The sequence below is a fragment of the Micropterus dolomieu genome, linkage group LG19, assembly GCF_021292245.1.
Source record: "Micropterus dolomieu isolate WLL.071019.BEF.003 ecotype Adirondacks linkage group LG19, ASM2129224v1, whole genome shotgun sequence".
Classification (NCBI taxonomy): domain Eukaryota; kingdom Metazoa; phylum Chordata; class Actinopteri; order Centrarchiformes; family Centrarchidae; genus Micropterus; species Micropterus dolomieu.
In genome coordinates, this window is record NC_060168.1 from 24,732,814 (window position 1) to 24,752,678 (window position 19,865).

Genomic DNA, 19,865 nt, shown 5'->3' on the forward strand with positions numbered 1-19,865 from the left:
GTGTCTGCTAATAAACTAATACATGTGAAGGTTGCTGTTTGTGCTACAATATTAATGGTGTGCTGCTATAGATAGGGACGAGTTATTTCCTCATTTCCGTGTAATGAACTGACCTCACTGCTTGGCAACCAGACCTAAGCTAAATCCCTTCCTTCCTTTTTAATGTGTTAATCTTTTAATTAAATGGACAAACTCCATTGGGAAATAATGCACTAAAAATGGAGCCCGATATTAGAAATAGTAGGGGTGAGAGAGAAGGAGAGAAGAAGAGAAAAACAGAGGAAAGATACACAAAAGAACAGAGGAAGTGTTAAGAACAGCAGCTCTAGAAATAAAAACTATCCATCTTTTTTTGACGCCAAACAGCAGGCAGGTGTTGCATACATAAGGCCAATGAAAAACTAATGCTGAAAAAAGAATGAATAGTGAAAAAATGAGATGAGGGTAATACAATATCATTCCTCCTTTTCTGAAATTTCTGTACTGATAATCACACTGAGCCCCACTGAGCAAACCTGATTCTCTCCAACAATCCCCCCATCCATCCACCCCCTCCACCGTCCCCATTTTCCCTCTTTTTTTGTCCCCAAAGACTCAAGTAGAAACTTGAATCAAAGATGACAGGTACATAGCAGGGCAGAGAACAGGAACAAAATGCAGAACAAGGGAAGGAAGCATGGAAAAAAAGAAAGAGAGAGTAGAGAGGTGAAACGTGAGAAGACCTTTTTGGCTTGGCATGTCTGTGTGTTCACTGTAAGAAAAAAAAAAATTAAAAAATCAACCTTTTTTTACTGAGTTCAGAAAATCTATTATTTACAACCTTCACATCTGGGTGCTTAGAAGACTGACACACCCACATTCACTCACTTCTCTTTTGCCTCCTTGCGTCCCACTCTCTCCTGCCTAACAATAAAGGTATGTGGCTGATTATTACTTGTCATAACTTTACTTCATTGCAGTTGTTTCTGTACAAATGCCCCCCACATGCACACACCCCCCACATGCACACACACACACACACACACACACACACATAACTTAAAAGAATATGCCATCCAAAAATGCATGTCTTGGTCAGAGCAGGTGTGTATTTCTTTGGAAAGTTAAAAACAATCTTGTGTGTTGTGTTGGGGGTGGGGTTGGGTGCGTGCTGAGATATATTTAGCTCTGATAACAAATGTCCTGGGATCCGGACCAATCTAGTCGATAATGATGTAGAGCATCTGTGAGGAGAACAGTGTCCAGAGAGCAACATGTGTGCAAATGTGTGTGTGTGTGTGTGTGTGTGTTGGGTGTGTGTATACGTGTTGCATGGCAGATAACTCCCACAGCAGGGCTAGACTCTGAAAAATTAGAGGATAGAGAGAGAGGGAGAGAGTTAAAGAGAGAGAGACAAAGCAGGGGGAAGATTCAGACAGACAGACGAAAAGAGATTGTGGCGCATATTGAGAGATAGCAAGAATAATGGGATGGAAATGGAAAAAAGAACATAAAACAAAACAGGAAAATAAGCACTAGAAAGAGGGAGAAAAGCCATCAGATAGGACTCACATGGTGGACAGGGAGTGCAGGGTGGAGAAGGCTCCTGGGGCAATGCTGGAGATCCCATTGTCGTACAGCGACAGCAGACGCACAGAGCTCAGACCTGTAAATGTGCTGTTGTCAATGCAGCTGATCTGATTGCTCCGCAGCATTCTGGAAACACACATACCATATATATTTAGTAAATAAAATGTGTCTCATGCTTAGATCTTAGTGCCCAAATCTTAAATCAGCTTAAACATTTAACTGATGAATCAAGAATTTATTATACTCTTTTACTTGAGAGATGTTTTTGGCAGGCAGTCTTATTGATTTTCCTGAGGAAAAATGTTGCTAACGCAACAGTTTGTCTATGAATGAAAAATACCAAATTTACATACATTTGGGCGGATAAAAAGAGACAAAGAGGATAAAAGAACATAACCTATAATGACATGAACAAAAGATAAAACAGAGAGTAGGGGTAAATTCAAACCAGTTCCCATTGGACAACCCTGACAGAGTCTATAATATGACATTAGCTTTTGACATGCAGTCATGTGGGACCTGGCTAACTAAGTTAGTTAGCATTAGCAATCTATGGGACAGGCTAACCTAGTTAGCAAGGCTATTACTGGAGCAGGGAGCCTCTTAACATAATACAGAGACAGCCGTGATGCCATTAGACAGTCATTAGCCTGCATATATATACATGATAGCATTAACTAGTCATTACTGAGCATACACAGACAACATTAGCTCATGATTTTGTACGTTATCCTATAACCCCGATTGGACACTAGCCTATTTAGGTGGGAGGGTAGGTGCCCAAATTAGAGGAACAACAATATACTGTCATTAGCTTTGATTTAAGGGCAAGTGACTTAACAATCTTCTCTTTTCAGTCTTGGGAAGAAAAAGTCAATGAACTCCATCACAAGTCACAACCAGGACAATACTTGCTCGCTATTTTGTAGGAAAAATAGCACTCATACAGTAAACAGGCCAAAGGATAAAAAGTTAAAAAGGCTTTTTTACATGGCGACATGAAAAACAAGACTGACACATATTGACTGACCCTGTACAAGATGTGATGTGAAAATGAATTTGGTGATTTTATAGCTTCTGTTTTTTAAAATGTATCCACTCCTGCATCAGAAGCACTTGCTTTGTTCTTTATATATTGCTTTTTGTTGTATTTCAAATTCATAAGCTAGTAAGAGCATTCAAACTTCGGATTACTAGCATCCTACATAATAGAACAATATTAGCGGTCACTACCCACACACGTAAATATAGTGCTAAACACATTAACACACACACACAAACTACTGTAAACAAGACTTACAGAGTTTTCAGGCCAATTAGGCCTCTGAACATCCGTCCCTGCAGTCCAGTTAGTTTGTTCCCTGTCAGCAGCAGCTCCAAAACTCCACCTGCTCCATCAAACGCACCGTCACGGATGTCCCTCAACTTGTTGTTGCTCAGGTTGCTGCAGGAAAGATAAAGAAATGATTATGATCAGATTTTGCTGCTTAAATTTTCGTGCCAGTTTTTGTTATAATTACAATACATGCAGGATAGTCCACCAGAGGGACAATATAACTAAGCATGGAACACATATAAATAAAGTGTTACACAAACACATATGTCCACACACACACATCCACCCACCCACACACACAATTCCCAATTTAATTGCAGTAATCAATCATGTCCCTTTAACTAATAAATGTTAACTCTTTTCTCTTTCATCTTAATGTCATCATCTTGTACAATAGATATTCTTACAACGGCTTAGAGCCATCACTATAACTCACAAAGCACACACACGCACACACACACACACACATTTATATAAAAGTAAATGAGACAAGTGGTTGCAGACAACTGAAAATGATTGCTATGTCTCTTCTTTGCACACACAATGAGAACAATTTTAATGAAAAGAGAGCATTTGGCCACAGAGACAATAACTTGAGATGATAGCTATCGCAACCACTGTAGCTTTCATTCATAGCTAGTTTTGTGCTTCATCTTATCAGCTTTATGGAAGATGAGAGAGGAGAGGAGAGGAGAGGAGAGGAGAGGAGAGGAGAGGAGAGGAGAGGAGAGGAAAGGAAACTGCAGAAAGTAGATGGACGAAGAGTTAAAAAAGAAACAAAAAAATAATGACTGCAGACAAACTTAGAGTAAAATGAAAAGTAGCAGAGCAGATGGAAGGATAAGAGAAAATGTGAGGCATGGGGAGGAGAGGAGGAGATGAAGAGAGGGAAGGAATTGAGAGAAGGAAAATGGAAATGAGTGCTAGCCAATCTATATTGTCAGTGACACTGCTAGATGGTTAGCAATTTCCTCTCCAATAAATCAACTGTTGCTCTCTGCTCTGTCTTTCTCTATCTCACTCTGATACACACACACATGTGCACACACAACACAAACACACACACGCACACACACAAACCTAGAGTAGATAAGGGCTGACTGTAAATCTGGGCCCATCTTCTATTTCCATTTAATATTCGCTTCCTCCATACCTCTAACCCACACTTCCTTACTCTCCATCTTCCTCTGTCACTTCCTCTTGCTTGTCCTCAGCCACTTCTCTTCTTCTTTGCATGTATATTTTTCCCTTTCTTAAATTCCGTCCTCTCTCCTTATTAACTTCTTTTGCCTCCTTCCTTCCCCCTTTTCCTTCTGTTGCCCCTCCTTTCTCCCATCCTCCTTCCTTCCTTTTCTCTCTCAGCTTCAAGTTCCTATTGCATCCATTATCTCTGTCCAAGTTTTTCAGTCATCTTGTAATTGTAATGCTATTCTTTCCATCCTCTATCAGCAATATATAGACTAGAGGGAAGACTGAATAAAATAATTATCAGAGGAAATGTGTGCCCAAATCCAGATTCTACTCTAACAAACAAGATCTCCAGCTCCCACCTCACCACCAAGTATGGTCTTCTTTGCCTCCTAAATAAATGACATAAAAACAACCCTAGCCCTAACCATCGAACACTGAATAAATGAGAAGTGCTTTTAAAAAAAGTATACATACATCTTCCTCAAGTTAGGCAGCTTCTTAAACGTCCCTGTTGCCTCCAGGACGGCAATCTCATTGTCGTTTAACCTCCTACGGAGAGAAAGATAGAGGAAGAGCATTAGACATTTATTCTTTTGTGTAAAAAACTGCTTTATAGTCAACAGGCACAAATTAACACACACACACGCTCACAAAACAAGGAGAGAGAAAGGATTGCAGCCTTTCTCTCTCCTTGTTTTGTGTGTAAGGGAGGAATGACCGCATGAAGGTTAAGAGGCCTTTAGTGACTGCTGAAGTATGATGCGGCAAAACAGGGAAAAAATAATTTAACATACTGGAGAAGAGCAGAGCAGAGAAGAGAAGAGAAGAGCAGAGAAGAGAAGAGCGGAGAAAAGAAGAGAAGAAAGAAGAGCAATTAATCTTTTCTATGCAGTCATCAATATCCACACTGCCCTAAGCCAAAAGAAAACAGTTTGAGAGATTGGAAGCTAGACATCTGCTTTATTGAGGTAATTTGTACTAAAAGGGTGTTGCTAAAAGGATGCTCTTTGTGTATCTGTGTGTGTATGTGTGTGTGTGTGTGTGTGTGTGTGTGTGTGTGTGTCTGTGTGTGTGTGTGTGTGTGTGTGTGTAAAGTCGAGGTAAGGTAGAGTGAGGGAAATAGAGGAAAGAAAGTTAAAGTTCAGCTGGAGGGGACACTATCTAATGAGATACATGGGGAGTTACAAGATGTATCAACCTGGATGAAGCCAAACTGAAAGAACATATTGCAAAGTCCGAAGTAGATCGGTGACACAGGTAAAACAATGTTGGGCTGATTTGCATTTGAATGTGTATATGAAACATGTCTAATCTCCTCACTTTTGGATCTAGAGCAGAATGTATAGTACATTTTATTGAGTGCAAATAATTCTCTTAAGACTACACATTCTTTCATACTTATTGAACACTCTCAAGGCCGATGTCAAGGATTTATATGGCTAGTGGGAAGAGCCACAAAGCAAGACAGAAAGATAGACAGGAGAAAGAAAAAGAACAAAATATATAAGCCTCCAGCTCAGCCACAACCTCCCCTGATTTCCCCTGATAAGGCAGGTTACACAGGGCACAACTTGCAGCTTGTGTGTGTGTTTCTGTGTGCGTGTTTGTGGCCTTCAAAAACCCACTGGTTGGTTGTGTTCTTAACGAAAATGTAGGAGAAAGAGAGAGAGAGACAGAAAGAGAGTGTCAGAAAGAGGGTGTCAGAAATTGTACAAACTTTGATCTGCCCTCTAACCAACCATAAAGGACAAAGTTTATATTTTTGACATGAGGCACCCTGGGAAAAGATAGAGAGAAAATGAGGGAAGACTGGAGGATACAGTTCACAGACAGAAACAGGACCAAAAGAGAGAGAGAGAGAGAGAGAGAGAGAGAGAGAGAAATTGGAGACTAATGGTCTGTGGGATGCTGACACTATTAGTTATCTAAATTGGCAGCCATGGTTGAATTCACCATTATACAACTAACCTCTATAAGTAATACTGTGGCAACCATCCTGCATCTGCCTTAATGCTGCAGTGGTGCCTTATTCTGCAGCTATTCTCCATTAGTACCACAGTAATAGCCATGGCAGAAGCACTCCATTCTTCACCTACATTTTAAAGTTGCCAGTGATTCAGCATTATTAGGCAAAACTTTGTCTCTGGTAGGATTCCTATTTCCTGTCTGGAAATATTAGCTTATTGAATATTTCATCAAGTGCTGAAAGTAAAATGGGGCTGGCTGAATTTAGCAGCAACACACTTTTCTTGTGGTACAGTTTTGAATCGCAAATCCCAAAAATTCAATTCAAAACCAAAAAATATTTTTAGTTTCAGTTTGGGTGTATTAGCAATCATGGCAATATCATATTTACATAATCAATTAGCATAATACTTCTCCGCCCTAATATATTCTAACCTGTTTATTTTGACAGTAGCTCTAGCAGATTCTGAACACATATAGACTTGTTAACCTTTTTTCACAATCAGATTACGGTATTCCTGTGTGTCATCTGTTACTCCCTTTCCATTTTTAGCAGCAAAATGAATGAATCAAGGGACTGTTCAGCATTCTAGTGTGAGACCCTTCGCCAGACATGATGATGGCTCCTGTGGGACTTTGAGGGAGATGGAAAAGACTGTTGACAGGCATTTTGGTCTGGGAGCTAAAAATGAAAAGTGACGTTCATGATACTGCTCTGAAAGAGGCAAAGAGACAGAAAGAGAAAGGCAGACGTGCGTGTGCATTGCATATGTGCATTTGTGTGCATGACTTTGCATGTATGCGTGTGCATGTTTCCGTGTGTACGTGTTGTGTTTCGGTGTGTACGTGTTGTGTTTCGGTGTGTGCATGTGCCTGAGAAAGTGAAAAACGTCTTGACAGATCTGTGGCATGTTAAAGGATGTATGATGGTTTCAGGTTAAAGTAGTCTAACCCATGGTCTTCAATCTGATATTTCATCATGTGTTGGATACAATAAATAAGTGTATGTATATAAAAAGGAAACACCAGCTGACTTACAGGTCTGTGGTGTGTTCGGGGATGTGTGGAGGTACACGTGTCAGTTTGAGATTGGAGCAGTCGACCACTGTGCCTTCACAGCGACATTTCTCTGGACACACCAGATCCTGGAAACACTCCCCACTCAGACGACTACGATAGTCCTCCTGACCTGAAGAGGGAAGAGGGGGGGGGAGAGAGGGAAAGACCAAAAGAGAGAGAAAATGACATAGGAGAAAAGGAGTGGAAGAAGAAAAGCCAGGAAAATTAAGTCAAAAGAATGAGTAAGAGAGTAGGAAAGAGGGAAAAAAGATGGAGAGGAAGAGGGGAAGACAGAGAAAGACAAAAGGATACACCAGAGAGACAGAAAGTTCTAAATGTTAGACTCTAGACTAGAATAAAAATGCTAATCCATTTACATATGACCATCTATTTATACCTTATAATAAAGGGCAACATATTATTTCAACTGATACAAAGACAACAGTAAAAAACATTCAACTCATTCTGTTAAATCTGTCTAAATTGTTTGGGAAATTCTACTTTTGTTCTGATCTAAGCTGTCAAATGTTATAAAATCAAATTAACAACTAGTCATTTCCAAGACATGATTAACTGTATCTACCTCATCTATTAAAAAGCACAGGTTGGGACAGGGCAGGGAGGGGTAATTCTGCATGGCTACCACTGTAAATCAAATTAACAGATATCCATGGGGTTTTATGGAATTATATGTAGATACAGTAGATGTGGTTTTAACCCTGGATGTTTTTGTTTTTACAAGGTGAGCCAGAGACCACTTCTGTTATTTAGATATAATGCGAGCACTAGCAGATATTATTTATGGCCGCTAGTGCCTGTGGAATAAACCTGGTTTACATCATGCAACACTTGAACTGTATTTGTGCACCACAAACACTCTTCATTGTTCTCATGGTTATCATTACCTCTTTCTCTTCCTCTTTTCCTAACCAACCTTGTTTGTCTATCTGTTTTCTGTCAGTTTAACCTTTTCTTATTGTATTTTTTCACCACTCTCCTATCAGACGGGTCATATATTGGCATAAACTACTTGTCCTTTCATTCTCTGTCTCCACTAAATCCTGGCACACACCCTTTATGGCTTATATGTTTTCTGCTTGTCATTTTTAAAGATCTAAGACCACCCATTGAGGGGTAATTTGTAATGAACAACCTTGATTTCAACTCAGTAAATGATCACTGCTCTTCAAATGGTGTCTATCTGAGGAGAATTGGCTAGATAGCTCCTTTCAGTGGCAGAATACTTTGAAATGATATCTCTGGGCTGCCACAACCCTTGTTGGTTGGCAAGCTGACAGAAAGGAAAGAGCAAGGGAGCAAGTAAGAAAGAGAGCAAAGAATTGGGGGTTGGAAAGCTTTTCTATACTAAAGGAAAGAATTAAGTTTTTTGTTCAAAGTTGTTCAGTTGGAGCAGAAAATGGTGAAGCGGTCTGTACGGAGGTTGTAGGTCTAGCCGTGCTAGCCACTGAAGCACTGCCATGCCATTGGATAATTTAACAGTGGAAGCAGGTGCCCAGGTACGACCAGACCAGATTTTGCCAGGCAAAATGTACTCGCGTGGTGTGGCGTGTGGGCAGGGTTGTGAGCATAAACAGCAGGCACTAGAATAGCCTGGGCTAACAGCAGTCCACAATATTGTGAATTATACAGCTTTTAAGCAAACACTGTTTTGTCAGTAACCTCTGTCATTGCCCTGAACTCACATGCAGTGTCCCTCTCTTCCATGCTTTAAGGTCTTTTCAGAAGTGGAGTGATTAACACGCCTAGTAATTCAGTTTCAATGAGGCAAGTGGGCAGGTAGTGAGGCGCAGGTGGATTGACAAGCAGGAGACATCCCATGAAACTGTTAATGTCATGCTCGTCTCACGCACATATCCGCCAGCAGAGTTGAATTGTCTTGAACTTTTTTCTATGCGATGTGCAAATCAATGGAGAAACTGATCTTAGCCATTTGTGAGATCCTTAAAGTATAACTGTTTACTACACAGTTATCGGGTCATGAAGAGGAGGGCTTTTGCATGGCAGAGCATCGTCACAAGACTGGATATATCTACGCAGGTAGATTGTGGCTTACCGTCTGAAAAGATTTTTAATATAAACAGCAATATAAAGAAAATGTAAACATTTCCTGAATGAGAATTCAGTCACACCCCTCTCTCTAACTGGCTAAAAATTGGATGGTCTTGTGATTTTACGTGCAAGTTCAATCAGATTAAACTGGAAGAGTACTTCTTGCCCTGTGAAAGGAAAGCAAATTCTGGTGTGACTGCACTTTAACATTATTTTATTATTTAACATTATGTGATTTGAGACCCTACAAAGACATATGAATACTCTCCATGAGAAACAACACTGAGGAAAAAGTAGGAGAGTCTGTTGTGAACATTGAGCTTGGATTTATACTGGCAAATTATGGTGGATATGTGAGTTTCTGAACGGGTTAAATTACTGATGTTTATCACTAATTGAAATATTGATGTTACATTACTTGTAATGGCTAAGTCCATTTATGTACTTAACATTTATAACCACAGTTATAGTCCCATGTATCAGAAGCCCTAACACATAAATACAAACAAACAGAGGTAAAGTATTAAGCCCTTAAATTTTGCTCCAAGGCGTGTGATTGGCTGAGAGAGGCAGGTGGGTGTGTGCTCGGCGGTCCCTGGCGCTTGACGGAACCATGTGATGTCACAGTAGGCGGGGCCACATGGTTAGATCAAGCACAAGAGACAGCTGCACGAACCAATCAGAATGCAGGTCCACACAGGAGGAAGGTGGGGCAACAGAGAGCTGCACCAATCAGTCAGGGGGCAGGGTCCATACAGGATAGGAGAGGCAACAGACAGCTGCAGATCCACACAGGAAGGGGACGGGACCAGAGAACTGCCCACCATTAGCAAAAATGTCCACACAGGTCCAGAGAGGAAGAGGAGATGCAAGGAGAGGCATGGGAGTGCAGACAGGAAGGGCTGAAGCAGAAGAGGCCAGCCAAAACCAGCTTTAAGAGCATTTTAAATCTAATTATCTTGATTATCTCCACGGGCAGAGCGCTAACATTAGGGGGTTTGGTTACTACTGAGCCTTCCATGCTAAAAATGTACCAAATGCTCATGATACTGTAAAGCACTTTGGATAAAAGCCTTCATCATTTAATAGTATTGGTTATGCTATTATTATTGTGTGCCCAATTTAGCCTGGGACACACCATTTTAGAGAACAGGAATGGTGAAAATCTCATGTCACCAAATAGTAGTTAGCGGACTAACCCTAACCCTATCCCTAACCCGCACTAAGATGTCTGTGATGGAAATAACTCTTTTAGTGCTTGACAAATCTGTATCAAAATATTTTGCTTGCTTTCTGTTTCATTATTATAGGTTTGTGGTTAAAATATTTTTTTTTGAAGTTTCAGGCTCCTAATGAAACAAAACATCTGTGATAACACGTGTAACACAGCATACCCTTACATCACATCATAAGAATGCTGCTGCTCATTAAAGAGAATTAAAAGTAATTCAACCTCTTCTGATAATTCCATTACATGATTATCTTTTATCAGTATAAGGTTAAAGCGACTCCTGGAACTTATACAGTTGACAGCACAATTTAAATAGTTTGGAAAATGTCTGAAAGGGGATTTTAAAAATTCATTTTCCAGCGATCTATTAAAAGGCATAATATTCAAGATGGAAGAAAACAATGTAAAGAACCGCTGCAATGAGGCACTGAGGAATTGAAGTGTATACAGTCATACACACGTACACACTGATTCACACGCTCACACAAGTGGGCGATCACAGTCTATGGCCAGTCGCTGCTGAGTTAGTTATTGGGCTGCTTCAATATACTGAATTGGTCTGTTCTGTAATTAGTGAGACCCATGGCTCATATCAAAGGAAACAACCACAAAACAATATTAACACAGAGAGAGATAGAGACTATATGTGAATGCTTTCGTGTGTGTTTTAGTAAAATGCATATCATTTCAGTTTCTCATTGCACACCAGCATAAACCAACGTGTGTTTTTATGTGTGTTGTTAATGTTTAACCTGTGCATCTTGACATTTTTTACATTGTATGTGTGTGTATATCTCCTACCTGTGCACCTGAACTTCTTGCCTTTAACCTGGCTGATGCGTTTGTTAGCCAGTCTTCTGGGGTGGCTGCAGCGGGCTCCGCTGGTCTCAATAGGGTTGTCAAACAGGTAGTCTGCCAGCCACTTCAGGTGACAGTCACACATAAAGGGATTCTGGGCCAAATGACTAAGAGAGAGAGAGAGAGAGAGAGAGAGAGAGAGAGAGAGAGAGAGAGAGAGAGAGAGAGATGAGAGAGACAGGATGATGGGTTTCTCATGGGAACGGGAAAAGAAGAGGGCAGTTGCCACAGTTGTTTTAATAACATTTTGCAACCTTCTGCGACTCTACTCATCGCTGACTTATTCAAACAAACCCATCAAAGCTTTTACATTCAGTGCTCTAAACTGCTGCTGTCTGGTATCTTTTCTGAGGGGGAAATACTCTAACATACAGGAAGTGGGGTATTTTTATGTTGCAGAAACAGTAATTACAACAGAAGAACTGTACAGTTATCATTAACACCAATAGCCATCATTGATTAACCAGAGAACAGATATGTTCAATCAATCAAAGGAAAGTATTATACACTACTTGATTAACAAGTGACCAAAACATCACAGCTGTAAGTGTGTAGTCTTAACTATATTGGCCTCTCTCCTCTGTCTATGTGGATAATCATGCTTAAACACCCATTAATTGTTTTTGAATTTTTAAAAAATATTAAAAAATAGTTGCAGATTCATTTTCTGTCAACTGAATGACACCTGGGTTTCTGAGAAAGTCCTCAAAACCACATTATACTTACAGAGTCTTGATGGCACGCAGAGGGGTGAACAGTCCTTTGCTGATTGTTTGCAGTTTGTTGTCGTACAGTGACAGCAGGTTGAGGTTCTGTAGGTCTTGGAAGGTGTTGACTCTCAAACAGTTAATTTTGTTGGCATTCAGCAGCCTGAAACACAAGGAAGAGCCATTCAGCATTTGTTATTTATCTGTATTCGTTTTACTTATTTAGCTTTATTATCTCTGTGCACTACACAAACAAAAGACAAAACGCATATGCAGATAATGAGCTAATTTATTTTTCTCAGATGCATCTCTACTGCTAACCCACTACTTTTTCTGCCCAGTCGTCTTCACTCACTATTTCTTCCCCTATCCCTCCATATAGCCTCTCCAACCCTCTCCAAACAATCATGATTATATTTTTTCTGGCCGTGACACATAAATCTAAAAATTGTGGGTTTTATATATTTTAACTTTCTCTTCCGAAGCAGGAGGGGAATATCTGCTGTTGGGTGGGAGTGTAATATCATGTTTTGATGGGAGAGACAGATGGTAAGAGGAAAAGGGAGAAGGAATAAAAAAGATCGAAGAATGGAGGAAATAATGGAGTGAGACAGTGAAGGGACAGGCGAAAATTGTACTTGGAGTGACATATATACAATTAAGTGAAAGAGGTTTGCCAAAATGGAAGAGAGAGAGAGAGAGAAAGCGAAATGAGAAATGTGATAGAGGGATTAGGTAAATGACAGGACAGGTCTGCACCTCCACCCTTTCCTTAGTCTGTCTGTCATACCTGCACTTCATTAGCTAATATATCCAAGTTGTCTCATTCTCATTTTTTTCCATAATTTAACTTCTGCATCATTTGTCAATCTGTCTATGTTGTTTTTGTTTTTGTTTGTAGTGTGTATATTTGTGTTCTCTATCCTGTAGCCTGTGTCTGATTTTATTATTGTGTTATTGTATTATTGTATTAGTAAGCACAGAGTCAAATTCCTCATTTGTGTACAGATACCGGGAAAATAAAGCCAATTCAGATTTTTTGCTGTTTAATCACACAAACACTGTTGCTCCATTTCTTTTGTTTCGTTCTTTGTCCCTCTCACACTCTAGTGCGTTTGTCCTTTCTTTCCTTGTCTGACAGGTGACTGACTTGGCGCTTGCAACAGCACCTTTGCTTAATCATCTCAAGTCACCCTAACGAGCGCCTATACAGGTACAAACTACTTATACATAGACACACATATTTGCACAAACACACTCATAGGCAGATACATGCACACACATGCTGCTCTGCGACATATCTACACCTCATTAGGCGGCACACAGGGGGAACTAATTACTTGAAACTGCACCAGTAAAACAAAGCAGCATAGACGATATAAACAGGAGACTGGTAGCTATACAAAGCAATAAACACATCTTTGTCATGGAAGGGTGAAATGATGCTTGATTCACCAGTGAAAGCTAATATTTAATTTATAATTATTACACTATATGGGAGAATAACAGCACCTTGAAATTCCTGACAAACTGACCCATTTTTTTAGAGATGGGAGGTTCAGCTTCTGTCAGCGGAAAAAAATATTAAAAGATATATTCCTTCCCTACACCTGCTGAGCGAGCACCAACACCCGCAGGCAATGTCTTTGTGGGATTGACCAATGATGTGGCAAGACATGAATATTAACTAGCCATTCAGTAGCTTATTAATTAATTGATTGAAACAGTCACAAATGCACAGAAATAGTCTCGAATCATCCTTTTCAGGGATGGCATGTGCATGTATAAACAAAGATAAAGCATTCACTGTTTCAGTGTTTACACATTTTATGACAGCAGAATCATGACAAGGTCTGAGGGAAATGTTTTTCCAATCAGGGCATACTAAATGCTGATGTCATGTTATACACACAATAACACAAATTTAATCTCTCTCTGTTCTAATATTGTCTGCATTTAAATGTCTTCTTCCTTATGACTATGTCTGCCCCCCCCATCCATTCATTTATCTATCTATCCAGCCCCCACCCCCACCCAAACCCCCACCCCCTTTCTCTGTGTCTGACTATGCACCTTGCATCCCAATGATCCACCTAAGCCTGTAAAAGGTGTTTGTGGGTTAGATTCACTCATCCTCATTCTCTTTGCTTCGCTTCACTTTACGATGGAAAAGTCCAGTGCATTAGCTGTTTCTGCAGTGGACTGCGGCATTTGTGAGGACCATATGAAACATAGACTACCAGTGTAGTCGTCATAGGATTCATTTACTGCATGCTGAACCACAGCTGCAGTTTGAACCTGTGCCCATTAAGAAATATTCAGAATCAATAGTCAATCGTTTTACTCACAGCTGACACTAAATGCTAGAAGAGCTATGGGAGCTTACAGTTTTTATTACATTGCACCAATTTGGTTCACGTTGTTCATTAAGGAGGACTTTTCTGTATACACACACAATGCAGGACAGATGGAGAGTTAATGAATGCAGAGGGATTTCTACTATAGCTGCCACTGTGCTGTAGTGATGACTACCAAGATTTGCATATTGAAGCAATAGGGGTCAATAACGTTGGCCTTTATCTGTGATCATGGTACAAAGGTAATGTACTATAGATATGACTCTCTGACGCCATGTGCCAAAACATTTGTACAATACTTAACACAAATACAGCCAAGCCTTCTTACTATTACAGTGATTGGAGCCAAAATAATGGCAAGATTAAGAGACATTACAAGTAAAGTCTGGTACTTTGAAATGGATACTGGATGAAGATATACATACAGGTACTGATATGTAATATGTATCAGTATTGTATCTTGCTGATAAATCACAAGGGCTTTTTAGCATGTAGGCTGTTCTTTATTTTACACGTCACATGTTCACTGGTAAGCACTTGGTCTAGACCTAGTTCTAAAATGTTATTTTGGACCAGACTATTGCAATTCCACATTAATACAATGTTTTCTTGGAAGTTCATCCAGTGTTTAAGTGTGATATTTTTTTTATTTCCTGAATAATGTATTGCATTGTTTTCTGGGGGGACCACACACATACACACAGGTATGCACATAACAACAGACCACACAGACAGTACTTACAGTAGCTGTAAGGAAACCAGTCCATCAAACAATCCCTTGGGCAGCTCTGTGATCTTGTTGCCATACAACACCCTGCACAGAACAGACAAAACAACATAATTTAGGTTATAGTGTTTACAAGTCAGCTCTTACAAGTTAAGACTTATGTGGTCTGAAGCTGGCTGCGAAGCACAGTAAAATGCTCTGCAGCCACAAGTTGTAGCATCTCCCATTAATTTCTCCCATTTCTATTTCTATTTTTAAGTTGCTGTAATGAAGAAGAGCACACAGCGATTATGAAGTTGATACTGACAGGACACTATAGCAGTTATGATGATACCGTTCTGAGGATTTAACCATTTAATTGCCACCCTGAAACATATTTAGTTCTTATCCTACCCATATGACTGCTGAATAGTATAGTTCAACATGGAGTGGTGGGAATGGCTTTGCAAAATACATAGCTGAGGAAAAAGGTATTTTTTCAGCTGTGACAATATATTTTTCAGATAATACAGTGGGATTTATGTGCCTTGTTTTAGGTTAAGATAGGAGAGAATTGTTTTCAACCCTTAAAGGAAAACTTCAGTTTATATAAACAAATCTAAATCAACAAATGATTGATTGGTCATCAGCACTTTAATACACACCATTAGAAATTATATTGTAAACCAGAATGTCCTTTGTTATTATTGCATTTCCTTGACCAACCCATCTTCCATGAAATTCCACTAATATTCTTTCCTAGAGGCGGGGAAGACGGGAATGAAAAAGCCATCATGTTTACTGAGCCGGAAAAACTATTTTAGGGACAAGAACTGAAGGAGTGTTACACAAAGTTGTGTGTTTCCAGTGGAGTATAATTTAAAAAAATTTTTTGTCAGATTATAAAATACATTTGGCACTGCAGTTTTTCTCACTAAGCACACTGTTGGACCAGTTATCTCATTCCTTTGTCAAAAACTGAAGTTATGTTTGAGATGTGCTTCCAATTGCAGTTGCAATCATTTAATTCACTTGAACAATTTTATATTTTGCTACAACACGCCTCAGGTGGCCTCTACTTTGGAAGTCGTGTCTCTAAGTGACATTCCCAGTTCAACTGACTTGGCTCTGTGTTGTGTGTGTGTGTGTGTGTGTGTGTGTGTGTGTGTGTGTGTGTGTGTGCATGTGTGTGTTCACTTTTAACACCCAGCAGAGTTCACCTTGTCTGCCCCTTCATGTCTGTCTGTCTGTCTCATTTTCATGCTCCAGACTGATTCAAATTAAACTGTCCTTCATGTTCTTATCATATTCACCCTCAGTGATTACAGACACGTACAATTACACACACACGTACATACAAAGACGCACATACAGCACATATGCACATATGCACACACATTGTGGTCCAGTTGTCAACATCGACAGCGACAACATTTTTATTTGCTAAACGTCTGGAAACTCAATTATTTTCCTGTCTGGGTGTGTGTGTGTGTGTGTGTGTGTGTGTGTGTGTATTTGCATGTGCTTGTGTCATACTTACAGGGAAGTGAGTGAGCGAAGGCCGCTGAAAGCATCTGCGGCAATGTCAGAAATCTGGTTCTTACTCAAGTCACTGGGGGAGAGAGAAGAGAGGAGTTAAGTGCATTACAGTAATACACAGTAATGGGGTTCATTCTGTGTGAATGTCCTAGAACTGTCTGACAAATGATCATGAGGGAATATATCAGTAGAGGTCAAGGCAAGGGGACAGTAGTAAAAAAAAAAAGTAAGAAGGGCTGAATATTTAAGTAAATGAGGGAGAGCGAGGGAGAGAGAGAGAGTGATGGACAGAGTGAGGGTGAAGTGACAAGAGGGAGAGACAAAGAGTGGAAGAGAGAGAGAGAAACTGGAAGCAGTGGCATGTTAAGTGCAGTTCATGTCATTCACTTTCACTATTGTAAGGTACATTATTTAACACGTCTGTGGAGCTTAGAACTATCTGTGAGTGTGTGTGTGTTTGTGTGTGGATGGGTAGGTGGGTGGATAACCTTACAACCTTGCACAAGTCTGCAAGTCTGGCATTTGCATGATAGGGACATTTTTCACCATTGAGCTTTATGTCTGTGTGTGTGTGAAAGAGACAAGAACAGTTGATGTGTGAGAATGTGTGTGTGTATATGTGCTGGTTTGGACAGACGAGATTAGATATAAGAGAAAATGTGAAGATTTAAATCGATATTTTGTTAAAGTTGATGCAGAGTTCATTGTTTCATTTCCTAGATTATTTCCTTCTTTTCCTCGTTTGCTAACCACATTTCTAAGACACTGTGGCCAGCCAATATGCCAATTAAAAGAATAGCAGCCACATCTCAAAATATTTACATTACATTGTGTCTAAGTTGTCAGTGCTGGTAAGTGGCCTGTGAACTTTTTTTGTACTAAATGTAATTTTGTCAGACTGTTTGAATCTAGAAAGCATAAAGCATGATTACTCCTGCTGTGTACATTGTGAATGATCTTACTGAAGACCAGGGCGATCCGATTGGATCCGATTTGTTTACAGTCTTTGACACAGTCCAACATGCCTTACTAAAGCTAAGTTATATTAACATATTAATGTCTGATCAAGTAAACACTTGGTTATACTATCTCAGATATGACTCAATGTGTCAAAGTTAATGGACTCAGTTTATGCTGGCTTACTATACTTAACCTTGGAGTGCCCTAATGGTCTATACTGGGTCTGCTTTTTTATCTTTTAACATTGATGAATTAGGAGTAAATGCAAATGGAACTTGTACTCATTGTTATGCAGATGATACAGTTGTTGACCTCAACAGGACTTACAGTAAATAAATGGATAAATAAATACATAAAATAATGCATCCAAATGTGTGGTGCCAGAAAAAGAAGGTTGCTGCTAAGGTCTTCATGTGAGCTAAGTCATGCTAGCCAACTTGTGTGGATCCACACGAATTTGTGTGCATCAGTGTGTGTTTGAGAGTGTGTATGCACGTTTTATCCAGACACACTTACATCCTCTTGAGCTTCTTGTAGGCAGAAAAGGCTCCAGCAGGGACACTTTTAATCAAGTTCTGCTCCAAACGACTGAGAGAGACAGAAATAGAGAGCAAATAAGAGAGAAAGAAAGAAGGGAGGGGTGAGAAAAAGAAGTTAGATGATCTTTAACAATCCCTTTAATTAGAGGAATACTTTACCTCTAAAATATACAATGAAAAAAATGCAAAACAATTTCAACAACAGCACATCATGCATAAGAGTCTTTTAATATTTCACCAAGGACAGAGAAATTATTTCCTGTTTACCCAGACAACCTCAGCCAAGCACAAGTGCACGAAAAGTTCAAAAGGTGGCTATTCCAATCAGCAGCTAGAAAATATTTCTGCAGGTTGGTCAATGCTTTGCAGCAGGGGCTGCTCAATGTCACTTATTGTGAAATGTTGAGTTGAGCTTACATGGGAATCAGAGTGTGGTTGGGAAACCAAAACCTGGACTGCTGACCACAATTCCTGTTTGTTTAGTAAGACCCTGGCCAAAGTGTTCAGGAGGTGTAGCGATAAATGTTTCCACTGGTCAAGTATGACAAGAAGCTAACTGGCTATATCAAACTTGCTGTCACTCAGCCCTAGTGAAATACAGATTTTAACGCACAATTTGTACATGGTCAATTGGTTTAACTGTAACTGGCAGCAGTACATTATTGTTTGAATCTTTCATAAATTCATTTGATGGAACCACAATGCTCACCTATTTTTTTAGATGCAGTCAGACTGTATTTATGAACACTTGAGATTTTTCTACTTTTTCAGGATAAGGGCCAAAGGGAATTTATTACATCTCTACTCCCAAAGACTGCAGCCTCATTACACCATACCATAGCCATCAGAACTAGGCACAAAGCCCACATTTGGGGAAATGAACTGTAGTATAGTTTCTGCTCTCCTGATGGTCTAGGCAACACATTAATCTATGTAGCTTGTGTATTATTCATGTATCCTTGTTGGTGTGATAAAAGGGAAGGAAGGAAGGAAGTAGGAAAAGAAAGTAAGGGAGACAGAGGAGGAGGAGATGAGAATAAAAATTCAAAGCCGTGTAGCAGAGAATTAGAGAAAAAGAAAGGAAGAAAAGGAGAAGACAAAAGGTGAGAAGAGAAATCACGGAAGGGGAGTGGTAAATGAGAGAGAGCAACAGAGAAATCAGAGGAGTGGAAAAGTATGGACAACAGGGGAGGAGAGGAAAAATCAGAGAAGAGGAGGATGCGGTGAGGTCCCAAGGCCAGCCACAGGGTCAGCTGTCAGAATGATAAATGGGAACTAATCCACCCTTCTTCTTCCTCTCCTCCTTTCCAGCCCCCACCCTGTCGTGCTCTTGACCTCCATCCCTCTCCTTTCTTTTCTCCTCTCCCATGATATGTATCTATCTATCTATCTATCTATCTCTTATTTGCCTTTAAATTGTCCTGTCATGGACTCAAAGCCAAGTTTTGATCATATTCGCCAGGATTAAATGCAATTTAGCTGAATTTATTGCTAAACTTGTGACTGCTACCCTGTAACTTAAAATGAAACACTTATGTGGTCCTGGTTTTGAAAGCAACAAAACCCTTACAGGTGACTGTTTCTTGGCCCATGTCCCTTTCTAAATTGCCACACCTCACGCCCATCGCAAGCAACACCATCTTATCTACTACAAAAGGGTCAAAATAAATCAAGGATGAACAGATATTGACAAAGACTATCTGCACACACAACAGGTAACAAATTATATCTGGGGGGGGGGGGGGGGGTAAAAAAAGGTTGAGAAAAAAACACTTAGA

At 39.8% G+C, this 19,865-nt stretch overlaps 1 protein-coding gene across 1 annotated transcript in view; it reads right to left on the reverse strand.

Annotated features, from left to right (window-relative positions):
* Positions 1-19,865, reverse strand: part of slit3 (slit homolog 3 (Drosophila)) — a 270,903-nt gene that overhangs the window by 53,990 nt on the left and 197,048 nt on the right. Inside the window, exons 10-18 of the mRNA XM_046030828.1 lie at positions 18,065-18,136; positions 16,590-16,661; positions 15,086-15,157; positions 12,006-12,149; positions 11,223-11,386; positions 7,100-7,250; positions 4,571-4,645; positions 2,870-3,013; positions 1,552-1,695 (exon numbers count right to left, since the gene is read on the reverse strand). Of these exons, the coding sequence (XP_045886784.1) occupies positions 1,552-1,695; positions 2,870-3,013; positions 4,571-4,645; positions 7,100-7,250; positions 11,223-11,386; positions 12,006-12,149; positions 15,086-15,157; positions 16,590-16,661; positions 18,065-18,136 (1,038 nt within the window). The remainder of the gene's footprint in view (positions 1-1,551; positions 1,696-2,869; positions 3,014-4,570; positions 4,646-7,099; positions 7,251-11,222; positions 11,387-12,005; positions 12,150-15,085; positions 15,158-16,589; positions 16,662-18,064; positions 18,137-19,865) is intronic.